The sequence below is a fragment of the Amblyomma mixtum genome, chromosome 2 (assembly GCF_055824585.1).
Source record: "Amblyomma mixtum isolate Tamu chromosome 2, ASM5582458v1, whole genome shotgun sequence".
In the NCBI taxonomy this organism is placed as follows: domain Eukaryota; kingdom Metazoa; phylum Arthropoda; class Arachnida; order Ixodida; family Ixodidae; genus Amblyomma; species Amblyomma mixtum.
Genome location: NC_143013.1, coordinates 91,370,708 through 91,395,104, shown reverse-complemented (window position 1 = coordinate 91,395,104; position 24,397 = coordinate 91,370,708). Strand labels below are relative to the sequence as shown.

The 24,397-nt window shown below is 51.0% G+C and overlaps 2 protein-coding genes, 4 non-coding genes and 1 pseudogene across 6 annotated transcripts; all 7 read right to left on the bottom strand.

Moving 5' to 3' along the window:
• Positions 1 to 10,407: 10,407 nt before the first annotated feature.
• On the bottom strand, positions 10,408 to 10,480 carry TRNAR-UCG (transfer RNA arginine (anticodon UCG)). Its single transcript has one exon. It is a non-coding gene; the product is annotated as a tRNA-Arg (tRNA).
• Positions 10,481 to 10,700: 220 nt separating this feature from the next.
• On the bottom strand, positions 10,701 to 10,773 carry TRNAR-UCG (transfer RNA arginine (anticodon UCG)). Its single transcript has one exon. It is a non-coding gene; the product is annotated as a tRNA-Arg (tRNA).
• A 404-nt stretch (positions 10,774 to 11,177) lies between these two features.
• Positions 11,178 to 12,689, bottom strand: LOC149360138 (uncharacterized). The gene has a single exon (XM_089569203.1). The coding sequence runs from the start codon at positions 12,687 to 12,689 to the stop codon at positions 11,178 to 11,180; it is 1,512 nt and encodes a 503-aa protein (XP_089425329.1).
• A 2,077-nt stretch (positions 12,690 to 14,766) lies between these two features.
• LOC149360137 (uncharacterized) lies at positions 14,767 to 16,173 on the bottom strand (annotated as a pseudogene).
• Positions 16,174 to 16,443: 270 nt separating this feature from the next.
• TRNAR-UCG (transfer RNA arginine (anticodon UCG)) lies at positions 16,444 to 16,516 on the bottom strand. The gene has a single exon. It is a non-coding gene; the product is annotated as a tRNA-Arg (tRNA).
• A 5,003-nt stretch (positions 16,517 to 21,519) lies between these two features.
• TRNAR-UCG (transfer RNA arginine (anticodon UCG)) lies at positions 21,520 to 21,592 on the bottom strand. Its single transcript has one exon. It is a non-coding gene; the product is annotated as a tRNA-Arg (tRNA).
• Positions 21,593 to 21,679: 87 nt separating this feature from the next.
• LOC149360134 (uncharacterized) lies at positions 21,680 to 22,747 on the bottom strand. Its single transcript, XM_089569202.1, has one exon. The coding sequence runs from the start codon at positions 22,736 to 22,738 to the stop codon at positions 21,680 to 21,682; it is 1,059 nt and encodes a 352-aa protein (XP_089425328.1). The 5' UTR covers positions 22,739 to 22,747.
• Positions 22,748 to 24,397: the final 1,650 nt, after the last annotated feature.

Below are 24,397 nucleotides of genomic sequence, written 5' to 3'. Positions count from 1 at the left end.
CGCGATATTGAGCAGGTTTTGGTGCGACTAAGAGGAGCTGGTCTCAAGCTGAAGCCTTCTAAGTGCCAATTCCTCAAAAACGAGGTGAAATACCTCGGGCACGTTGTTTCAGCTGACGGCGTGCGACCGGACCCTGAGAAACTAAGGTGTGTCTCGGATTTTCCATCCCCGACTAGTGTCCGCCAGGTCCGGCAGTTTCTCGGCCTGATCGGTTACTACCGAAGGCACATAGAGGAGTTCGCCAAGCTCGCTAAGCCGCTCACTGCCTTAACAGCCAAAAATGTCGCCTTTCGCTGGTGAAAAAACGAGGAGGATGCTTTTGGGGCCCTGAAGAGGAAGCTAATGAGTGCACCGCTGTTGCGCCACCCGGATTTTAATTTGCCCTTCGTTTTGGCCACAGATGCGTCAAAGTTCGCAGTTGGTGCTGTGTTATCTCAGGTTATCGAGGGCAAAGAACATCCCGTGGCTTTTGCTAGCCGACAGCTGAGCCCCACAGAGCAGAAGTACGGAGCTACAGAAAGGGAGTGCCTCGCCGTTGTCTGGGCAGTAAAGCACTTCAGATGCTACCTTTACGGCCGCCAATTCAAGCTAGTCACAGACTGCCATCCTCTGAAATGAGTGATGAGTGTCAGGGACCCTAGCTCGCGACTCACTAGATGGAATCTACAGCTGCAGGAATACTGCTTTGAGGTGGAGCACAAGTCAGGAAAGACACATATGAATGCTGATGCGCTCAGCCGTACAGCTGCCGTGTCAGCTATAGATGAGTTTGTCCCCGTAGTCGACCCCGCCGAATTACGCACAGAGCAGTGCAAAGATCCTGACCTGAAGCGAATAATCGAAAGCTTAGAGGGCGCACCATCTCACCCCGAACAGCTAGGTTATTTCATTGGCAAAGACGGCACCCTGTGTCGGCGCACGAGGCCAACCAGGAAAGAGAGACCAGAGAAAACCGCTTGGGAGAGAGTCGTCATACCTCGGTCGTGGACAGAAAGGGTTCTTCGCGCGTTCCACGATGCGCCGTGCGCCGGTCATTTTGGCGTAGCGAAGACACGCAGGCGCGTCGAGCGTTTGTACTTTTGGAGTGGCATGCGACAGGATGTTAAAGACTACTGTGCGAAGTGTCATTCCTGTCTCGAAAGAAAAACACCCAAGGGACGCAGGCCAGCACCAATTCAGCCGTTCCCTGAGATTTCGGCTCCTTTCGAGCGGACAGGTATGGATATAATGGGCCCATTGCCCACGACCACTTCTGGAAACAGGTACATTTTAGTATTTGTCGATCACCTTTCAAAATACGCGGAAGCGGTAGCACTCCCAGATCAGAAAGCAGACACGGTTGCAAGAGCATTTGTCGAACAGATCGTGCTCCGACATGGATCTCCGAGGCAACTCTTGACAGATCGGGGAACGAACTTCGTGTCGCAGCTAATGCGGAGAGTTTGCGAGCTGCTTAAGATCACTAAGAAGCAGACAACACCGTACCATCCGGCTTGCAACGGCGCGGTGGAGCGACTGAACCAAACCGTGGCCGGGTTCCTGTCGCGTTTTGTTTCGCGCGACCAGCGGGACTGGGACTTGTGGCTCCCGTATGCAATGTTTGCCTACAATTCCGCAGCACACGAGAGCACGGGCGAATCGCCGTTCTTTCTTCTCTACGGCCGAGACCCGGACCAGCCTAGTGAAGTGCCAGAGGGCCCCCGTCGTGTCCCATACGCTTCACTGGACGACTATGAGGTTGAGCTAGAATCGCGCTTGCAAGTGGCGAGGGACATCGCAAAGGAGGCCTTAAAGAAAGCGGCGAAGCGCAGGAAGGAGGTGCACGATCGCGGTGCTAGAGACGCGCCGTTTGATGTGGGGGACAGCGTGTACATCGAAAACTGCCGAAGACAGATTGGGTTGGCTCGTAAGTTCCAGACGAGGTGGAGAGGACCGTGCGAGGTTGTCGAGAAGCTTTCTCCGGTAAACTTCAGAATCCGAGACGTGAACCGCCGCTTGATAAGGATACACGCAAATCGCCTCAAGTCGGCACCGGTTCAGTATTCACGAAATGAGGAGGGGGAAAGCGCAGATTTTGATGGGGACCGAAGTGAAGCGGAGCGCGCAGATTGTTCGCAAGAAACGCCCTCTCCTGCATTTGTTCGGCAAGCACCAGAGGTTACGGCACGAATGCCACCGGATTTATTTTATGCATTGCTGGAGGAAGAAGCGCGCGAGGTTGCCGCGCAGATAACGCCAGGAGAGGCTCCTGCCACGAGCCCTCGCGAGTCTCAAAGCAGACAAGGGGTCGCAGAATTACTTGGTACGACTCATGAACGCCGATATCCGCTTCGAAATAGGAAAGCTAAGTCGGACTAATGGCGTAAACAGAGCGGAGTTGGGGACTGGTTAAGACTGTGTAATGCTGCAGCTCATTACATTGCTATGTGCTTATGTGTTAAGATATCGAAGTTGCTAGTTAAGCCTTTCTGTCATTAAGTAACACTTTTACACAGGATGCAGAACATGCCCGACTTCCTTTCGTTATCTATATTTTTTTTGTCTGTGCCGTGATTGTGCTGGAAGTGGGAGCTCCTTTGTAACTGTGGTAAATTTATTTCGTCCAGTTTGGACTAGCAAGGAGAGGCTTGGGTGCTGAGTTTCATGTTTGTCTGTGAAAGAAGATCAGTGCTGCCCCTGGAGACGCCAGTTATGACAGCTGCGGCATATGGTGCTGTGCAGTGGTGTTGTGTGCAGCGAAAGTGTTTTGTCGGACGGAATGTGCGAGGCGATTCAGAAAAAGAAGGGGAGCTGCCTGGACTCAAATGTTCGGAGAACATTCTTCTGGACGGTGAGCGAGTATGACGTTCCGAGCGTGCGCTACGAGTGCCCATATCTTCGGCGGAATCTTCCCTGTGCTGAACCCCGGAGGCACCCCGGCAAAGGACGCAGCTCGTTCCGTCCTACTCCCTTGTCTCCCCTTAAACGGTCCGCGTTCGACGGCGCCGCGTTGACGGAGCCCCCAGCGGCGGCAAAGCCACTGAAGGGGTACAATGGTACAAAGACGCCGGCGGGAGGGAAAGCCAGCCCAATTAGGCTGCCTGGCCGTACAAGGACACAGGAGAGGCTCACAACCCGAGAAGAGAAGAAAGCTGCCGACGGGAGACAAACGACATCCCAACGAGGGAGGTCGGGGGTGCCGCATGCGCCGCCGTGGAAAGGAGGAAGAAGGAAACAATCCAGCCTGGAAGACAGGAGATCGGGCGTGGCCGGCGGAGCAGATATAGCTGGCCAGTGCGGACGAAAAGGACGCTCAGGACGAGATCGGACACAAAAAGGGTCCTTGAGCGCCGAAGCCGGACGGCGCGCGGTTTCTGCCAGCCACCGACGGATCGCAACTCCGGAGCCCCTCCATCGCCCCCATGAAGGCGTCGCCACGTAAGCTCGGACGCCCCAGCCTCTGATGTACAATGTGTAATTATAGAATACATCACTTTGTTTAAACTGAGCCATACGGTGTCTTCTTGCCTCTCCGTCCCGTGTGGACCTGCGCATTATGTGGGGTCGTCACAACAGCGGCGACAATGGACAACCTTGGCGTACAGATGAGCGTACATCTATACGGCGCGACAGTTCACCATTTATGACAAGATTTGTGGTGCAGTTTCTGTAAGCCATTTTTACACCATCGCATATAACCTTACCAACACCAACACAGTCCAACAAATCAAAGAGGATGTCATGTGGCACCCTGTCAAATGCCTTAGCGAGATCGATCTGCAGCATGGCTACCTGCAGGGATTCGCTATCACAAAGTTCTAAAACACTCCTGGCCACATGGATGTTCGTGTGTATCGTCCTGTTTTTAATACCAAATGTTTGATGGGGGCCGATTAAATCCTGGATTACAGCCTGGAGTCGCCTCGCCAACACCTTCATCTGCACCTTGTAGTCTACGTTTGTTAGCGTGATTGGTCTGTATCCAGTGACCGTGCGAAGTTTGACTTCCTCTTTGCTTTTCGGAATCAAAACTGTGTGAGCGCGCGTAAAAGAGGGCGGCAATAATCCACACTCGAATGACACCACGAATACCCCATGCAAGGCCACAGCGACACCATGTTTAAACTCTTTGTAAAAAGCGGCACTCAGTCCATCTGGACCTGGCGATTTTCCAAGGTTTAGTTCGTCGATGGCTCTTTCGACTTCACCAACGGTGATATCTCTTTCGAGTGCCGTTGTAGTATCAAGGTCCAGCCTAGGCATTACTGTGAAAAAACCTTTTTCAATCCCCGGCTTATCGGGTAATCTGTGGCCGAACAGTTCCGTGTAGTAATCCTCAAAGGCGTTCTTAATACCAGCTTGGTCGTGCGTTGTTTTTCCCTTGTAATCTATCTCTAATATCTCTTTAGCTCAAGCATATGCTTTTTCGTCTGATAAGGCACGCTTAGTTGGAGCCTCACCCGCCAGTAGCTTTTCTCCCCGTGCACGTATTATTGCTCCTCTATACTTATTTTCGTCTAGTTTCTCAAGCTTTCTTTTTATTGCTAGTATTTCCTGTCCGAACCCGCCGGGGATTTGGGCTTCTATTTGAAGCAGCGCTTCTAGCTCCTGTCTAAGGCTTTTCTCTTCCTTCTGCGCGTGACGCTTCAACTCGCCCCCTCTTTCTATTGCTTTCATTTTAACCTTTTGTTTAAAGGTTTCCCATCGTTCAGTTATGGTCCTTCCGTCTGATGTTATAAGTGCGTGTAATTCTTCCTTCGTTCCCAAAACAAACGCGTCATCATTCAACAAATCCGCGTTGAGTTTCCACAAGCCCCATTCAACCTTCTTCCTTTTCTTTCTACCTAGTGATATTGATACAGCTCAGAAGTAGACGAAGAAGAAGTGCTTCGCCATCTCGCTGGTGACGAGGAAGAAGAAGTGGTTCGTCTTCTTGCTGGTGACCGCTCGGCAGACTGGAGCAGTTCTTGTGTCTCTGTGTGCTGTGTAATATTCGTGACAAATCTGGTGGAGGTGCTGGGTACGCTTCCAGACCCGCGTAGGCTACCGACCAATACGGATCTCACCCCAGTTCACCAGCGCCGCGGCCGCCGCCTCCGTGGAGCGTCCCCTGAATTTGGACTCCTTCCGGCTGCAACCAGGGCGACGCAACCCCGGCCTTCGGAGGCACCAGCTGCCATGGCAACTGAGACCACGCTCCCGGCGCACATCCTCTGTCATCAGCCACGAACACCCCCGTCGTTTCATGGCGACGTGTTCGAGGACGCCGAGGATTGGCTCGAGATATTCGAACGGGTTGCCCGTTACAACGGCTGGAGTGACAACCGTAAGCTCCACAATGTCTATTTTGCACTTGAAGAGTCGGCTCGGACATGGTTCGAAAATCATGAAGCTTCGTTTACGTCCTGGGAAGCTTTCTGCCGCAATCTTAAAGCCACTTTTCCGAATTCAGACCGTCGAGAGCGAGCAGAAGCTGCGTTACACTCGCGCAACCAGCGCCACAACGAGAGTGTACGCATGTACTACGAGGACATGACTCGCCTTTTTAAGCGCGCGGATCCCAACATGACAGAAGACAAGAAGCTTCGCCACCTCATGCGGGGTGTCAAGCAAGAGCTCTTCGCAGGACTCGTGCGCAGCCCACCAAGCACTGTGGCAGAGTTCCTCACCGAGGCGGCAACTATGGAGAAGACGCTGGAACAGCGAGCCCGCCAGTACAATCGCGACGTCAACACCTTCGGGCCTGATCCCATCTCCATGCCTCCCGGTATCGACGCGGCCTTTCTACGCGAGCTGGTCCGATCCGTCGTCAGAGAGGAACTGCAGGCCTTCCGTACGCCGTCCGAGACGCCATCTTTCACGCCACTGAGCGAAGTGATCCGGGACGAGGTGCGCCTGGCAGCACAACAGCACCAGATTTCCGAGGTTCCTCGCCAGCCTGATGCAAGGCCCACGTATGCGTCCGTCCTGCGCCAGGCCCCTGGGTACGACGTCACTGCCGCGACTCCAGCAGTGCTCTCGTCGAGCTCCCCTCGTGGTGACGCTCCGCCAGCCTATCAGCGGCCGCGAAAGAGTGAAGTGTGGCGTGCCCCGGATCGTCGGCCCCTCTGCTATCACTGTGGCGAGGCGGGTCACCTCTACAGGGCGTGCCCATACCGCCGCGTGGGCCTGCGTGGTTTCGCACCGGACGACCCGTGCCCTCAGAACGGGGAACGACCGCAGGAGATAGCATTCCATCTGTCGTCGCGCCAGAACCGCATCACGTCACGCCATCAGGATGCTCGATCACCGTCGCCGCGACGCTACCGTTCTCCAAGCCCCCGTCAAGCCGCAGGCTACTCCGGACGCCGTTCTCCCAGTCCACGCCGGGAAAACTGATTCCAGCGGCCTCTGGAGGCAAGGCCGCTGATGCCGGGACTTGTGAAGATCCTCCTGCGCCACTACCACGCGACGATGTTTCTCCGGGAGCGAGTAGCGACAGCATCCGACGCGCTACCTCCGATTTGTGCGTCAAAATTGACGGAATCGACGTGACCGCTTTGCTGGATACTGGTGCCGACTATTCTGTCATGTGCCTGGCCCTTGCCGTACAACTGAAGAAAGTATTGACGGGGTGGTCGGGGCCTAGCATTCGCACTGCTGGGGGTCACCTGGTTATCCCTGCCGGCAGGTGCACAGCCCGTGTCGATATCCGTGGTTTTGTGTACGTCGGCGAGTTTGTAGTCCTCCGTGAGTGTTCGAGGGACTTGATCCTCGGTCTTGACTTTCTCCACACGAACGGTGCTGTCATTGACCTCCACGAATCACGGGTCACGTTCTCGACGAAACGGGCCGTGGCACGCACTGACACAGACGATTCACGGTTCACTGCTCTGCGACTTGTTGACGACGACGTAATGGTGCCACCCCGGTCCAGTGTGCTAGTTCTCGTGAGGAATGATTTATTCCACGACTACGAAGGTGTCGCTGATAGTCACGTACCCCTGCTGCTCGAGAAAGGAGTAGCCATCGCTCGCGGGCTCGTCCAACTACAAGACGGTTGTGCTAGTGTGCTCCTTACAAATTTTGCCAACGAGTTGCAGCACCTCGCCAAGGGCACGGCTGTCGCCTTCCTGCATGACTTCGCTGTGGTGCCTCAAGTGTGCGCCCTGGAGACAAGCCCTGAAGACCAGGCCCCACCATGCCCTGTCCTTCCGTCCGTCAGAATCAATCCCGATTTGGCGCCTGAGCAGAAGGCTCTTCTCTCGGCGCTTCTAACCGACTTCGCGGGTTGTTTTGCCACAAGCTCCAGGGTCGGTCGTACGCCTGTCGCAAAGCATCGCATTATCACCGACGAGACTACACCACCCGTATGCCAGCGCCCATACCGCGTTTCTTCGACGGAACGCGAAGCCATTAAAAGGCAAGTGGACGAAATGCTCGCCGACGATGTCATTCAACCGTCGACAAGTCCATGGGCGTCACCGGTAGTCCTCGTGAAAAAGAAAGACAACACCCTGAGATTTTGTGTCGATTACCGCAAACTGAACAACGTGACGAAAAAGGACGTTTACCCGCTCCCCAGGATTGATGATGCACTCGACAGACTACGTGATGCCAGGTTCTTTTCCTCCTTGGATCTCAAAAGCGGCTACTGGCAGATAGAGGTGGACGAGCGAGACCGCGAGAAAACTGCTTTTGTGACGCCTGATGGTCTATACGAATTTAAGGTGCTCCCGTTTGGACTATGCTCAGCGCCGGCCACTTTCCAACGCATGATGGACACTGTCTTGTCTGGGCTCAAGTGGCAGACGTGCCTCGTATACCTGGACGATGTCGTCATTTTCTCGCCCACCTTCGAGCAACACTTGGAGCGGCTGCGCACAGTGCTCCGGGCGCTCCAATGTGCGCAACTTACGATCAAGCCCGAGAAATGCTATTTCGGTTTTGAGGAGCTTCGTTTCCTCGGCCATGTTGTCAGCGCGCGCGGTGTTCTCCCAGATCCCGACAAGACCGCTGCTGTCTCCAGTTTCCCGCGTCCCACTGACAAAAAGACCCTTCGCCGTTTTTTGGGACTGTGCTCTTACTATCGACGATTCGTCCAAGATTTTTCCAAAATAGCTGAACCCTTAACAGCACTGACCAGAGACGACACACCCTTCTTGTGGGGAAGCGACCAAGAGGATGCTTTCGTGGAGCTCCGCCACCGCCTGCAACGTCCACCGATACTCGCCCATTTCGATGACGCCGCAGCAACTGACATACACACTGATGCTAGCAACGTAGGCCTTGGGGCGGTCCTGGTACAGTGGCAGGATGGCGCCGAACGAGTCATCGCATACGCAAGCCGTACACTTTCGCGCTCGGAATGCAACTATTCAACGACTGAGAAAGAATGTCTTGCGGTAGTCTGGGCCATCAGTAAGTTCCGCCCATACCTATACGGAAGACCATTTCGCGTTGTCAGTGATCACCACTCGTTATGCTGGCTGACCAGCCTCAAAGATCCATCTGGGCGGTTGGCGAGGTGGAGCCTCCGTTTGCAGGAGTACGACGTAACGGTCGTGTACAAGTCGGGGCGGAAGCACCAAGATGCGGATTGTTTATCACGCGCGCCAGTGGACCTTGCTTCCCCGGAAATCACTGAAGACTTCTCTTTCCTTGGTGCTGTTAGCGCAACCGATATGGCGCAGTTTCAAAGGGAAGACCCAGAGTTAGCGCCGCTCATCGCGTACCTGGAAGGCTGCGACGGTCCCCGCATTCCTCGTGTTTTTCTTCGTGGACTCAAATCCTTCACTCTGCAGAACGGCGTCCTCTACAAGCGCAACTTTGAGAGCAACACTGCAACATTTCTGCTCGTAGTCCCGTCCGAGTTGCGACCTGATATCTTGAGCGCTTGCCACGACGAACCATCTGCCGGCCACCTGGGGGTCAGTCGTACCTTAGCGAGGATTCGGCAGAGGTACTACTGGCCAAGATTACTTCCATCAGTGCGGACATACGTCAAAACCTGTCGCGACTGCCAGCGCCGTAAGTCTCCTCCCTTCAAACCCGCAGGATTTCTTCATCCCATAGCGCCTCCGAAGACGCCTTTCCAACAAGTGGGAATGGACCTACTCGGCCCTTTCCCGAAGTCATCCACTGGAAAACGTTGGATTGCTGTCGCGACGGATTATTTGACGCGGTACGCTGAGACAACGGCGCTTGCAAACGGAACTGCTGTCGAAGTGGCTACGTTTTTTGTACACAACATCGTGCTGCGTCATGGCGCTCCTGCGGTTATAATTACTGACCGTGGAGCTGCTTTCACAGCCCGCTTGACTCAGGCAGTCCTAGATCTGACCCACACCAGCCATAGGCGTACAACAGCGTACCACCCACAGACAAATGGTTTGGTAGAGCGCCTTAACAGAACCCTGGCCGACATGCTCTCCATGTATGTGGATGTGGAGCATAAAACATGGGACCAAATTCTCCCATACGTAACGTTCGCTTACAATACGGCCCTGCAAGAGACAACGCGGCTCACGCCCTTCCAGCTTGTCTTCGGTCGTCCAGTTGTTACTTCTTTGGATGCCATGTTACCCGTCGACCCTCAGTGTGACCTAGAGCCAGATCTTGACGTCGCCACTTTCGTTCAGCGGGCTGAAGAAGCACGTCAACTGGCCAGGCAGCGAATACACCGTCAACAGCACGCCGACGCTGACCGCTACAATCTCGGACGGCGATTTGTTACGTACGACCCAGGCGACCATGTGTGGGTTTGGACACCAGTTCGTCGCCGTGGGTTGTCCGAAAAATTACTGCGCCGATACTTCGGACCTTACCGAGTTCTCCGCCGCATTAGCGACGTGACGTACGAAGTTTCACCGGCAACCCCAGGCCGCCCTTCGCGCAGACCACCGCATCCGGATGTTGTGCACGTCGTTCGTATGAAGCCGTACCACGACCGTCCTGCTGATTGTACTTGACGCTGAGTGCCGCCGGTTGTGTGTCGTGATAGCTGTGTCTCACTTTCCGTGTCTAACCCATTTTCCCCTCTGTGAAAGCGGCCCGCATCGAGGCGATGCTGCAGGGGAGGGAGCAATGATACAGCTCAGAAGTAGACGAAGAAGAAGTGCTTCGCCATCTCGCTGGTGACGAGGAAGAAGAAGTGGTTCGTCTTCTTGCTGGTGACCGCTCGGCAGACTGGAGCAGTTCTTGTGTCTCTGTGTGCTGTGTAATATTCGTGACAATATCGTAACCAAACTGTGGTCAGTAAAGGAAACTGGCTCCACCACATAGACCTCACAGTTAGGAGCAAGTGGTGACGATATGTAAATACGATCCAATCTAGCATGGCTAGAGCTCTTCTCAACCTCAGCGATCCCTAGGCTTGGTCGCGAAGTGTGCCGTCCCTCTTGATCAGAGCATTTCCCCTTGACAGACAGCTAAAAATAAAAAGGAACACGTCCGCGACAGGACTCGAACCTGCAATCTTCTGATCCGAAGTCAGACGCCTTATCCATTAGGCCACGCGGACGGATTCGCCCTCCATTCGCTTCCCGAGGCATAAGAGGTGCGCAATTTCGTAGTCTCTGTTGGAAAGGAAAGGACGAGAAGGAAGCTGTCCTGTTCACTCCACGCGACTCGTTTCACAGCTCTTCTCAACCTTAGCGATCCCTAGGCTTGGTCGCGAAGTGTGCCGTTCATCTTGATCAGAGCATTTCCCCTTGACAGACAGCTAAAAATAAAAACGAACACGTCCGCGACAGGACTCGAACTTGCAATCTTCTGATCCGAAGTCAGACGCCTTATTCATTAGGCCACGCGGACGGATTCGCCCTCCATTCGCCTCCCGAGGCATAAGAGGTGCGAAATTTCGTAGTCTCTGTTGGAAAGGAAAGGACGAGAAGGAAGCTGTCCTGTTCACTCCACGCGCCTCGTTTCACAGCTCATCGCAACCTCAGCGATCCCTAGGCTTGGTCGCGAAGTGTGCCGTCCATCTTGATCAGTGCATTTCCCCTTGACAGATGGCTAAAAATAAAAAGGAACACGTCCGAGACAGGACTCGAACGTGCAATCTTCTGATCCGAAGTCAGACGCCTTATCCATTAGGCCACGCGGACGGATTCGCCCGCCTTTTTTTTTCTTTATTGCCTGCTAATACAGTGACAGGTCACACAAATGAATACATACATATACACTGAATCAGCACGTTAGCTTGCGATGCGGGTATTTCAAAATTTCTTCAGACACACTAAGTCATCAAGGATGGTAACCCACTCAGGGGGTTCATTTTGTGCACGATACACTTCTCTAATATATGAAACACATTCGATTAGGTTATCGCGCGTAGATCGCACATTGGCATCTGCGTGCCGAAAAGCCATTCTCGTCCTCCACAAGCTTTGGAGGCCCAGGACCATGAACATATCAAAAGGTATCCCTCGATCGCTTTCAACTGGCAGAAATCGTATTCCATAGGGTGTTATGGGGAGATATTTTTTTAGAGTGCGCTGCAAAACATCCCAGTGGAAGACTGCGTCCCAGCATTCAATGAAGGCATGTTCAATTGTTTCCGGCTTTTTACACTGTAAGCAATCGGTTGTCCAAGGCACGAATATTCCTTTCTGTTCCAGCCACACTTTAACGGGGAGTGTGTTTGTGTGCAACTGGAAGAAAAACGTTTTGGCCCTTGGTCTTAAAGGCATCCTTCTGACTCGCTTCAGTACATCTTTAGCTGAGCCTCCAGAGTACACAGTCCTATACAATGGGGTGGGCAGCATGCTGTCAACTAAGTCCGCATACAGTTGTTTCTTTGACACTGAGGACAAATGCTCCAAAGAAAAACGTGCACAAAGTATTCGAAAGGAAGCAACTACTTCTCGATAGTAGCCGGTCACTCTTGTACTGGCAACATTGGATGTGGAAACAACAAACTCAGGCAGTGTTTTTGCCAATCTCGCCTGGATGACTGTACGGGGAAAATCGTTACTTTCATCTCGCAGGAAGAAGAATCGCGATACGATCTGTCGTATAAACAAGTGTGAAAGCCCTAGTCCACCATCGCGAACTTTGCGAAAAAGGTTTGTACGGCTGGTCCACTCCCAAGTGGAGTTCCAGATAAAGACGGCAAACACTCGGTGCATCTTTTGCACATTCATACGAGGCATGAACAACACTTGCATCATATACCACACTTTGGCAATCAAAAAAACATTGCACGCTGCCGCACGCGCGAACACCGATAATCCGCGACCCTGCCATCCTTTTGTTTTTTCCTTCAACTCTTCTGTTTGTTCACTCCAGAACTGCGTCGGGTCCCTATAGTACTGAAGGGGCACCCCGAGATACCGTGCAGGCACTGAAGTCCACTGTATGCCCGTGAAATTGGCGGGTGTCGTATTCCAGCTCCCATGCCATATTCCCACACTTTTTTCAAAGTTAATCTGGGCACCAGTGTAGCAACAGAAATTTCTGGCAATGCGCGCAGCCTCTAGCACGCTTTCTCTGTCCTCGCAGAAGACTGCAACGTCATCTGCATAAGCCAGCATTTTAACTTCAGCGGCGTGCAGTCTAAAACCACGTATGTTTGCATCAAGGATGACTGCCCTACAGAAAGGTTCGAGGTATATGGCAAAAAGCAGAGGAGACAAGGGACACCCTTGCCTCACAGAGGAGCGGACTAGCACCCTTGAACTAAGACACTTGTTGATGATAATCTGCATTGAACATTCTTCATAAGCCATTTTGACACCGTCTAAAATTATGCTCCCAAGATTACAGTGCTGTAGTATACTGAAAAGCACCTGATGCGAGACCCGGTCAAAGGCCTTCGCAAGGTCAGGCTGTAACATGGCCACTCGACCCTCAAGGGCATCACAACATTCTAGTACACTTCTTGCGATGTGGGTGTTCGTTGAAATTGTGCGCTCTCTAATGCCGCACGTCTGATGTGGCCCTACTAGCTCTTTAATTACCACTTGTAATCGTCCAGCTAGTACTTTCATAAAAATTTTGTAGTCTGTATTGGTGAGAGATATCGGTCTATATGAGCCTACAAGAAGGAGCTTTTCCGGATCATCGGTTTTTGGAATCAGCACTGTGTGTGATGTCCGGAATGAAGGAGGGACTTTTTTAAATTCATACGCTTCTGACAGAAGTTCATGCAAAATGCACGCCAATTCTTGACTGAAAGCTTTGTAAAAAGCGGCGCCTAGGCCGTGCGGCCCTGGCGATTTGCCCGACGGCAGCTTCTCTGTCGCTGTTTTGATCTCGCTCACACTTATTGGCATTTCTAGGCTGTCCTTAACATCGTCATCCAGTCTTGGCATTCCGATCATGAAATCGCTGTCGAAGCCTGGCTCGAGGCGTGTGACATTGCCGAACACATCGCGATAATGGTCGATAAAAGCATTCTCGATCACCGCGGGATCTGACGTCACTTCATTTTGGAAACGTATCTGCTTGATCTCGTTTCTTGACGCCTGCCGTTTTTCATCGCTCATTGCGCGCTTGTTTGGCACCTCACCCATCCATAACCTTTCACTACGAGAACGTATGACTGCAGCCTTGTATCGCTCTGTATCGATAACTTCTAGTTCATGTCTCACTTTCTTCACGTTCTCAGCCAATTGATCGTGGTCAAAGTTTTGTACGTTTAAAAGAAATTCCAGTTCCCTTTGCAGCTCTTTTTGCTTCTGCAGTTCTTCGTGCTTCCGGCTGCTTCCTCTTTCGATTGCAATGAGCTTAACTTGGCTCTTAAATTCCTCCCATGCAGCCCGAAAGTTTTCATGCTTCATTGTCAGCATCTCTGTTATTTTTCCCTTAACTCTGCTTGAGAACAGTTCATCATCAAGAAGCTTTTCATTGAATTTCCATATGTCCCAGTTAAATCGTGTCGTCTTAGTTTTTTTCCCGAGTGCGAAGCTCACCAAGCTATGATCTGTGAATGATAGTGGTGTGACACTAACTGTTACATAGGGGCATCAAGTCTAGTGAAATATACTCTCTGTCCAACCTTGCTCGGCTCTCTCTCTGATTGTGTGTGTACTGCGGAAGCATACCGCCAGTGAAGACTCGGCCCACATCTTCTAGGTTGTGCTCCTCAATTAGTGAGCTCAAAAGGAGAGCACTTTTGTCACGAACATGTGCAGCTCTGAATCGATCCTCCGCAAAACACACACAGTTAAAATCACCGAAAAATCTGACAAAGCGATCACACTTTAAGTACTGCTCAATGTACTCAAAAAATACCATTCGGTCATTCACATTGTTAGGCGCATAAACGCATATGATCCGCCACAAGGATTCAGAAAAAGAAAAATCTACAATAAGCATGCGGCCAGTTTGGCAAACAGTCATACTCTCTTCAATAATGCCAGCACTCTTCCGTATCAGCAGTGCGCACCCGCCTGACATGCCATTAGCATGGCATACACACACATTATAATGCACGGTAAAAGGCATCACCATGCGATCGGTCTGCTCTTGAGTCTCGACCTTAGTTTCTTGTATCGCGATGACATCGAGTTCCTTCTCCATACAAAGGCGACTAAGTTGATACTGTCGCCTACGTGCTCCAAGGCCACGAACATTCAAGGTGGCAACTCTTAAAGCTGTCTCTAGTCTCAGAGCCATTTATCTTACAGAGCGCACCGATCGCACAGTACCTCTGGGTAACTACTGATATTAGCGCTTTGCAACAAGTAAGCAATTGGCACCACAATTCCCAAGCGTACCTTTACGGTGTACGCAGCGGCTACTTCTGAAAAGGCGCCCATCTTTTGAAGACGCTGGCCTGGACGCCCCAGTAGGCGCCACGTCCTAAGGAGGCGGTGTTGCCGCCGGCCGTCTGTCCGGCGGAATGTTCGGTTTCGGACGCAAGGGCGCCCGACGGCCCACCGGTGCTTTCGGCGGGGGTTCATCGTTGCTCTCGTTGCCAAGGTTCTCGTGCTGGTTGTTGGCTGAGTCCCGTGACCTTTTTGTCGCCGCGTTGCTTACACCCGATTCTGCGACGTCCATCAAATCGCTTCCAGGTGCGTGTTTTACTGCATCCACCTCGGTAGCGGCTGGTTCGGTGGCCAACTCCTTCACATTTTCATCGCTTGGCTTTTCCTCTTGAGCTTTCTGCTCAGTAGGCTGCACTGTAGCCGCGTTCGGTAGGCCGGCGCTATGCTCAGACGGCATTCCGGCCGTGTCCGACGGCCGACTCTCCGTGCGGGAGGCCTCAGCGACGTCAGCCTCGTCCATGAAAAGGTCCGCCACGTCTTCCCGGGGCGCCGGTCCTGTTACCGACGCCTACGTCCTTTCACACTGCGCTTCGTCATGGCCGTAGCGACGACAAAGCGTACAGTCGGGGACAAAAGTCTCCGGACCACGTGTTGCTCAAACGAAGCTTATAGCTCCGCTATTAGACAGCGGCTGGAGACCGCACTTGTGCAGATGAAAGAACAAAAAATTACCTTTTACCTCCACAAGTGTGGTCTCTAGCCGCTGACTAATATCAGAGCTATCGGCTTCGTTAGAGGAACACGTGGTCCGGAGACTTTTGTCCCTGACTGTACATTTCGGGACGCGGCAGTCACGTCGAACATGACCGGTGTTTCGGCATTTCAAGCACAACGGTGCTCTGCCAGGCACAACAACCAAGGTCTGCTCACCGGCGATACGAAGTTGGTGGGGCAGGTCTTCCACGGTGAGACCCGTCCGCAGAGCCAAGGACACCACTCGCGTTGACGATGATTTTTCTTGCACGCCGTGAACACGCAATTTCTCCCGGCAAACGTCAATCACCTTTCCGTAAGGTGAGAGGGCTGCCCGTATGTCGTCGTCAGGCATGTTGTACAGCATCCAATGCAGCTTCAATTGCACCGCCTGGTTGGCTGGGTCGACCACAATACACCGATGCTCCTTCACTTTCATGTTCTTGACGTTTGCGAGCCTCTTGACGCCTTCGTCGCTCTTGAAGGTGATTGCCCACACGTGGCTCATCTGATACGCCCCAAGGGCGATAACATCGGGCAGTAGGCCTAAGCCCGCCAGCGCATCGCGGAAGTGTTCCACGCGATACGGCCTGGCCCGCACATCAGCATGCAAAAACAACGTATTTAAAACAATACGGCCTGTCGGCAGTTGAGGCAGCAACACTTGATATTCCGGGTCTTCAGTATCACAAATCCTGTTTCCGCGGCCCTGCTGGGCCGCTGAAGCAGCTCCTACGGAGCCCTGCATCCTGAGTCCGTTCACTATCGTGGCCGGAAGCAGAATCAGGCCACGCGGACGGATTCGCCCTCCATTCGCTTCCCGAGGCATAAGAGGTGCGCAATTTCGTAGTCTGTGTTGGAAAGGAAAGGACGGGAAGGAAACTGTCCTGTTCACTCCACGCGACTCGTTTCATAGCTCTTCTCAACCTTAGCGATCCCTAGGCTTGGTCGCGAAGTGTGCCGTCCATCTTGATCAGTGCATTTAACCTTGACAGATGGGTAAAAATAAAAAGGAACACGTCCGCGACAGGACTCGAACCTGCAATCTTCTGATCCGAAGTCAGACGCCTTATCCATTAGGCCACGCGGACGGACTCGCCCTCCATTCGCTTCCCGAGGCATAAGAGGTGCGCAATTTCGTAGTCTGTGTTGGAAAGGAAAGGACGGGAAGGAAGCTGTCCTGTTCACTCCACGCGACTCTTTTCACAGCTCTTCTCAACCTTAGCGATCCCTAGGCTTGGTCGCGAAGTGTGCCGTCCATCTTGTTCAGAGCATTTCCCCTTGACAGATGGCTAAAAATAAAAAGGAAGGAAGGAAGGAAGGAAGGAAGGAAGGAAGGAAGGAAGGAAGGAAGGAAGGAAGGAAGGAAGGAAGGAAGGAAGGGAAAACTTTATTTACACTAATGGTTTTTCCTGCGGTTTGGGGGCATCTTCAGAGACGTCTTGGTTCTACCCCCAGGAGCCTTCTCTGTCGAAGTCGTCCGCCTCTAATCAGTGGTCGGTTGCCCTCAGTCCAGGGCTCCGCTGGCCACTGCCGCCCGTTGAGCTCGCTCCACCAGACCTTGTCGGTCTTCACAGCGGTCGCTGGACAGCAGAGTCTCCCACTGCTCCGCACTCGGGTTTTGTATTTTGGGGACCACGTGTATGTTTTGGCAGGCCCATGTGATGTGGTATAGAGTAGGTTTTTCGTCGCGCCAGGGACATTTGTCCGTGTATATCGTAGGGTGCATTTTGTTTAGTATATGTAGGTTTGGGAAAGAGCCTGTTTGTAATTGTCTCCAAGTGACAGCTTCCTCTCTGCTGAGATATTTGTGCGGTGGGGGATATCGCATTCTTCTGCCTCTATAGTTTTGTAGTATGGCCGAATATTCCCTGGGTGCTGGCGCGAGTTCGGCGGTCTCGTCGGATGCTCGGAAAGTAATGTATCCTCGAGCTATCCTGTCAGCCTCTTCGTTCCCTGCCACCCCCGTGTGCCCCGGTACCCACACAATTTTGTGTGGGATCTTGTCGTTTTGTTCTTCTTGGTTTTTAATTCTGTCGCTCGCTGCGAGGAGTATACGGAGCGCGTGACGACCTATCCTGCCATTCATGTAATTTCGGCAGGCTGTTTGAGAGTCCGTGAGTATTGTTAGTGGCCGCCCGGTTCTATAGCCTTCCGCCACCGCTAGAGCAACGGCTACTTCCTCGGACTCTGCAGCTGTGCAGCCTCGGAGAGACACGCTGGTCATTTCGCTTAAAGACGAATCGACCACCGCCGCTACAGCGATTTTGGTATCTCCTCCTCTCCAAGACGCGTCTGTATACACGGTCGTGGCTTGAGGAGCGTATGTTTTCTCAATGAATTCGGCCCTCGCTTCTCTTCTGCCTCGATGGAGGTTGGGATCCATGTTTTTTGGTATTGGAGCTACCTTGAGGGTCTTGCGAAGCTCGTCGGGGATCGTTGCCGTCCTCGACATTTCTCGCATCTGCTCGCGGTATCCGAGCCTCTGCAGGAGCGCTCTTCCAGTCGTTGTTTGCAACAGCCTGAGTTTTTGCGACTCAAGCTGCGCCTCTCGTAGCTCCTCAAAGGTGTTATGTAATCCCAGGGCCATGAGTTTTTCTGTAGACGTGTAGCGTGGTAGTCGGAGCGCTGTCTTATACGCTTTGCGTAGCAGGGCATCCGCTTGTTGTATTTCGTTTTTGTTGAGGCACTGGTAGGGTAGGCTGTACGTGATTCGACTAACTACTAGGCTTCTTACTAGTTTTAGTGTGTCCTCTTCACGCATGCCATGTCGCCTGTTGGTGATGCGGATGATCATGCGTGCGACTTGTAGCGTTGCTGCTTTCAGTAAATCTAGCCTTAACTTACCATCCTTATCATCACGTCGCAAAATTTTTCGCCTTTCCCTTTTTCACAAGTTATTCTATCACCCGAAGTTTCATACCGAACTTATCTCACCCCCTCAGTACGTATCATCAATACTAGATCACATTCATAAGGTTGGCATTCCTTTCTGCAGAACAAAAACTTTTTTTCAGTCATTCGTACCACGCACATCGAATGAGTGGAATCACCTTCCTTCTTCGACGGCCACCATCACCGATCATCATTTATTCAAGAATGCCATAGCTAACATTGTTTAACTAGGATGTATTTTATACTGTTATTGTTTTTTTTTCTTCTTTCCCTGAACGCCTTAGCTAACAATGTATGTGTAGTAGTCATGTTTGTACTTTGCCTGTTTAATTAACTCCTGTTTGTTAAATTTCATTTATTTTGTAACCACTCCCCTCTGTAATGCCGTAATAGCCCTGAGGGTATATTAATAAATAAATAAATAAAAAAGTGTGAGTACTGCGCTGGTTGGATTCAACCCACATGCCCAAAATTCTTATTGTTGTCTTTTCGGGTATGGGTGTCCCTTCTAGGTAGACGTTGAGTTTTAGGTCCTCGTTGGTTGGGACGGTCCGGTTTTGCTTGCCACTCCAAACTCTCAGCAGTTCCGATTTCTCGGTCGAGCATGCGAGTCCTCTTTCTGCGAGGTATTGCTCTACACAAGAGGCCGCTTGCTGTAGCCTTTCTTCCTTCTCTCCGAGACAGCCTGTGTTTGTCCAGACTGTTATATCGTCAGCATACATCGCATGCCTGATGCCTTCGATGTTCTCTAGTTTTCGAGCTAGGCCTATCATAGCTGTGTTGAAGAGTAGGGGTGAGATAACTGACCCTTGGGGTGTTCCCTTGTTTGGAGTGCGAATTTTGTCCGATCGAAGGTCTCCTATGCCGATGGTGGCAGTTCTATCGGACAGGAAGGCTTTGACGAAGCCGTGGATTCTGCGTCCGCAATCCAGGTTGTCTAGGCCCGTAAGGATCGCTTCGTGGCTGACGTTATCGAATGCCCCCTTGATGTCCAGGGCCATTATGACATTTTCTCCCGTGTGAGGTACGTTTCGCAGGACATCTTCTTGTATTTGGAGGAGAACGTCCTGCGTCGAGAGCTTCGCTCTGAAGCCGAACATGCTATGTGGTACATAGTCACTATCTTCCATGTAATTTTGAAGTCTTAAAGTTACAACCCGTTCGTAAAGATTGCCAAGGCACGACGTGAGTGATATGAGCCCGAGGTTTTCAATTTGGAGCTTTTTACCAGGTTTAGGTATCATTATTACTTCGGCGTGTTTCCAATCTTCGGGAACCGTCTCCGCCTCCCAATGTTTGTTAAGAAAGCTGACGAGCTCTTGTATGAGGTCGTCGCTCAGGTTGCGGATTAGGGTGTTGTCGATTCTGACCGCTCCGGCTGCCGTGTTTCTGGTGGTGTTTCTTATGGCCGCGTAAACCTCTTCCACAGTTATGGGGCGGTCGAGTTTCTCGTTTTCGGCTCCACGATACGTTCCTTGGTATCGCGGGGGATTTTGATCGCCAAAACATTTTTCTCGTGCCTTCTCCAGTAGGAAGATGTCTGATCCCTCGAAGGAGTGGATGAATCTGTGGATGGCTTTATTGTTTTCTGATTTTATTTTGGTTGGATCGATTAGTGCTCTTAAGAGATTCCAGGTTCTGGCTGTGCCTAGAGTTCCCCTAAGCGAGTCGCTGAGTTGTTCCCAATTTTGTTTCGCGAGTTGCATCGCGTATTCTTCCGCCTTTGCCGTAATTTCTGCTATCTTTAGTTTTAGTTTCCTGTTGTGTTTTTGCTTCCGCCATCTTTTGGTCAGACTGCGTCTCGCTTCCCATAGCCTGAGGAGGTGGGCGTCTACTTCGGGCGTTGCTGTCGTTCTCCTTAGACTTTTTGTGCATCGTTGTCGCGTTTCTCTCAGCATGCCGCTCCATTCCTCCAGTGATTGGATACCGCCTTCAGATTTGTTGCAAGCCCCGCGAAACGCGTTCCAATCAGTGATTTTCGCCTGTCCAATCTGGCGTCTTATGGTGTCGGATGCTATTCGTGTCCGGATGATAAAGTTATCGCTGCCTAGATTTTCCATCATGTTTTCCCACTGTGACTCCCTGCTCTTCCTTACGAAGGTGAGGTCCGGGCATGTGTCCGTGCTCACGCTATTCCCGATTCTCGTGGGGTTCGCAGGATCTGTGATTAGACTGCAGCCAAAGTATTCCGCTACTTCCACTAATGTTCTTCCCTTGATGTCTTGTTTCTGGTATCCCCAACTCCTGTCCATGGCGTTGAAATCTCCTACGATGATGAGCGCATTTTCTTTGACCAGCTTGTGCGCTCCATAAAACAGTTCGAAGAGTTTGGCTTTTCTTTGTCTCGGCGGGCTGTACACATTCAGTAAGAACATGCTGCGTCCCTTTCGCTTCTTCGGAATGAGTTCAACAAGCTCGTGTTCAATGTCGGTGTCGGCGATGGTATCGTGCCTGATGGCGGTAATGGTTTTGCTGACTAGGACGGCCGCTTTACCTTCGTTTTGACTCTCGTAAACCTCGTACCCTTGTAAGGTCGGCTTGATTCCGGTCTCTTGGAGCGCAATTACATCAGGAGGTGTGAGTTGTGTGTTTATATATTGTTTTAAGAGGGCCTGCTTTTTACGGTAGCCTCTGCAGCTCCATTGCCAAATATCTAAGTGTTCTTGTTCTTGCCGATACGTACTGATCATGTTTACGCGTTACTGCTGTTGCCTTGTTCGTTTGCGAAAGCTGTTAGCGCTGGACGGTTGTACGCCCTTTCCCTAATGTTTTCGGTATGTTTTTGTTTTCTAAAAGCGCTTCTGATCTCTGAGATCTGGCGTTGGAATTGTACTTGCATCTGTTGCATTTGCGACTGGATTTGCTGCATCATATCCTGCATCATCTGCTGCATCATCTGTTGCATTCGTGTTTCAAGGTCTCCTTCGTTCGATGCCTGTGGTTGTCGTTTTGGAAGGGCTCTAGTCGTGTCGAGTTCCCGCTGTTGTTCCTTTAGTGTTTTTGTGAGTTCCTCAACTTTGCGTTCGAGCTCGTTTTGTTTTGTCCCGCCTCTACCACCAGCCGGCCCACAGGAGGGGGAGAAGCAAGAGAAAAAGAAAAGGAAGAAGCCTTCCCAGACAAGCGGCAGCAATGTGAGCTGGGCTTCTACCATTGCTTCGCACTCGGTAGGAAAGGGTAGTGACATAAATAAAAAGGAACACGTCCGCGACAGGACTCGAACCTGCAATCTTCTGATCCGAAGTCAGACACCTTATCCATTAGGCCACGCGGACTTTTTTTTTCTTTATTGCCTCCTTAGACAACAGTTCAAACAATACAGACACGAATAAAACACGCCAGTACAGGCACACCTGGCGTGGTTAAAATTTTTTAAGGTTCACCAAATCCTCCAGAACAGCCATCCATTGCGGCGGCTCCGCTAGTGCACGATACACCTCTGCAACGTATGTGACACTCTCAATAAAATTTTCACGGGCAGAACGAACAACGATGTCCGCATGTCGAACCGCCATCCTTGTCTTCCACAAGCTGTGGAGGCCCAGGAGCATGAACATGTCATACGGTGTGTCATCATCAGTCCCTGCAGTTAAAAACCTGATTCCTGAAGGGGTAATTGGTAGTTCTTTTTTAAGTGCGCGTTGTAAAATGTCCCAGAGAAAGATCGGATCCCAGCATTCAATGAAAACGTGTTCAATGGTTTCTGGTTTTTTGCACAAAAGACAGTTTACTGTCCAGGGCACAAAAATTCCTTTGTCCTCGAGCCACGTCTTTACTGGAAGAGTATTAGTGTGCAGCTTGAAAAAGAAAGTTTTAATAGAACCTCTTATTGGCATCGTTTTCACTCTTTTCAAAACATCATCTCCTGGGCCTCCGCAGTACACCATTCTGTACAGTGGGACTGGCATCATGACGTCAATTATATCTTTGTACAATTTCTTTTTGTTAACCAAAGACAAGTACTGCAAGGAAAACCGAGCTGTTAGTACGCGATATGACACAACAATTTCGTGCAGATAACCAGTTACGCCACGATTCACAGCATCACCAGTGGTAACAATGAAATCAGGTAAAGTTCTAGCCAGTCGAACATGTAACATTGTCCGCAAAAAACCATCACTTTGGTCCCGTAAGAAAAAGAAACGTGACACAATTTGTCTAACAAACAAGTTTGATAAGCCAAGTCCTCCACTGCGAACGGATCGAAAAAGATTTGAACGACTAACTCTCTCCCAACTCGAGCCCCAATTGAATACCGCAAAAACCCTGTGCATTTTTTGCACATTCGCACGTGACATGAAGAGAACTTGTAATACATACCAAATCTTTGCGACAAGAAATACATTGCACACTGTAGCCCGCGCAAACATCGAGAAACCGCGACCTTGCCATGATGCAGTCTTTTCTTTCAAAGTCTCCATTTTTCCCTTCCAATATTCGTTATTACCTTTGTAATACTGTAGTGGGACACCCAGGTATTTAGCTGGTGTCGCCGCCCAAGTCATATTTGCAAAATAGCCCGGAGTCATGTCCCAGTTGCCGTGCCAGAAGCCAACGCTCTTTTCCCAATTAATCTGGGAGCCCGTCTGTTTGCAAAATTTGTCGGCTACTTGAACCACCTCAAGGACACTACTTCTGTCCTCGCAAAATACAGCAATGTCATCCGCGTAAGCTAACACTTTAACTTCTGTTGACTGCAGTTTTGAAGCCATGAATGCTTGCATGGCGCAACAGAGCAACACAGAAGGGTTCAAGGTACAAGGTAAACAACAGTGGGGAGAGCGGGCAGCCTTGCCTCACTGATGATTGAACAGGAACAAGTTCGCTGAGCGTCCTGTTTATTACAATACGCGTTGTACAGTCGCTGTAAGCCATCCTGACACCTTCAATAATCACGCTGCCGGTATTGGTATGTTTTAGTACCTCAAACATTATTTCATGCGAGACCTGGTCAAAAGCCTTCGCCAGGTCGAGCTGCAGCATAGCAACTCGGCCTGCGAACGCGTCACAGCACTCTAAAACACTTCTCGCAATATGAGTATTAGTTGTGATCGTGCGGCCCTTGATTCCGCATGTTTAATGGGGCCCCACAAGACTTTTAATTACTGTTTGTGTTCTCTTCACCAAAACTTTCATTAAAATTTTATAATCGGTGTTTGTTAATGTAATTGGCCTGTATGACTCAACCGACAACAGCTTCTCTGGGTCTTCTGTTTTTGGTATTAGTACCATGTGACTTGTCCTAAAAGAAGGGGGCAGTCTATGTTGCTCGTACGCTTCTGCGTACACACGCTGCAAAATCACTGACAGTTCGGGCGTAAAAGCCTTGTAAAAGGCTGCACTTAAGCCATCGGGCCCGGGTGACTTGCCTACAGGTAATTCCTTTATCGCCGTCACTATTTCGTCCGTACTTATAGCACCTTCTAGGCTCTTTTTAGTTTCATCTTCTAACTTCGGCATGTCAGCAAGAAACTCTTCTTCAAATCCACTTTGCACTTGTTTTGCGCCGCCAAAAAGACACCTATAGTGCTCGACGAATGCCCGTGCAATTACCGCGCTATCAGAATTGATTTCATTTTGATAAGATATCTGTTTGATTTCCTTCTTCGTAGCGCATCGTTTTTCATCGCCCAGCGCCCGTCTATTTGGGCTTTCCCCCAGCCATAACCTCTCTGCGCGTGCGCGAATCACTGCTGCTTTGTATTTTTCCACATCGAGCACTTCCAATTCGCTTTTAACTTTGCTTACTTCGGTAGTGTACGCGCCGGGTTCCTCTCCTTCCATCCTTACTAGCCATTCAAGCTGCCGTTTCAGCTCTTTTTCCTTTAACGTTTCGTTGTATCGTCGGATAGTGCCCCTTTCAATCGCCATCATTTTTACTTGGATTTTTAGTTCCTCCCACGCGACCGCGTACTGCGCGGGCTCCCTTGTCAACACATCGTCAATCTTTTCTTTTACGCTATTAACGAAAGTGTCATCTTCAAGCAGTTTAGCATTAAGCTTCCACAATTGCCAATTAAACTTTGATTGCTTTCTTTTCGTCCCTAGCGTAAAGGACACCATACAGTGGTCATTAAAGG

Bases quoted from the DNA above. Each gene is read 5' to 3' on its own strand.
- LOC149360134 (XM_089569202.1), bottom strand. From the start codon at position 22,738: ATGGAGACTTTGAAAGAAAAGACTGCATCATGGCAAGGTCGCGGTTTC.
- LOC149360138 (XM_089569203.1), bottom strand. From the start codon at position 12,689: ATGGCTTATGAAGAATGTTCAATGCAGATTATCATCAACAAGTGTCTT.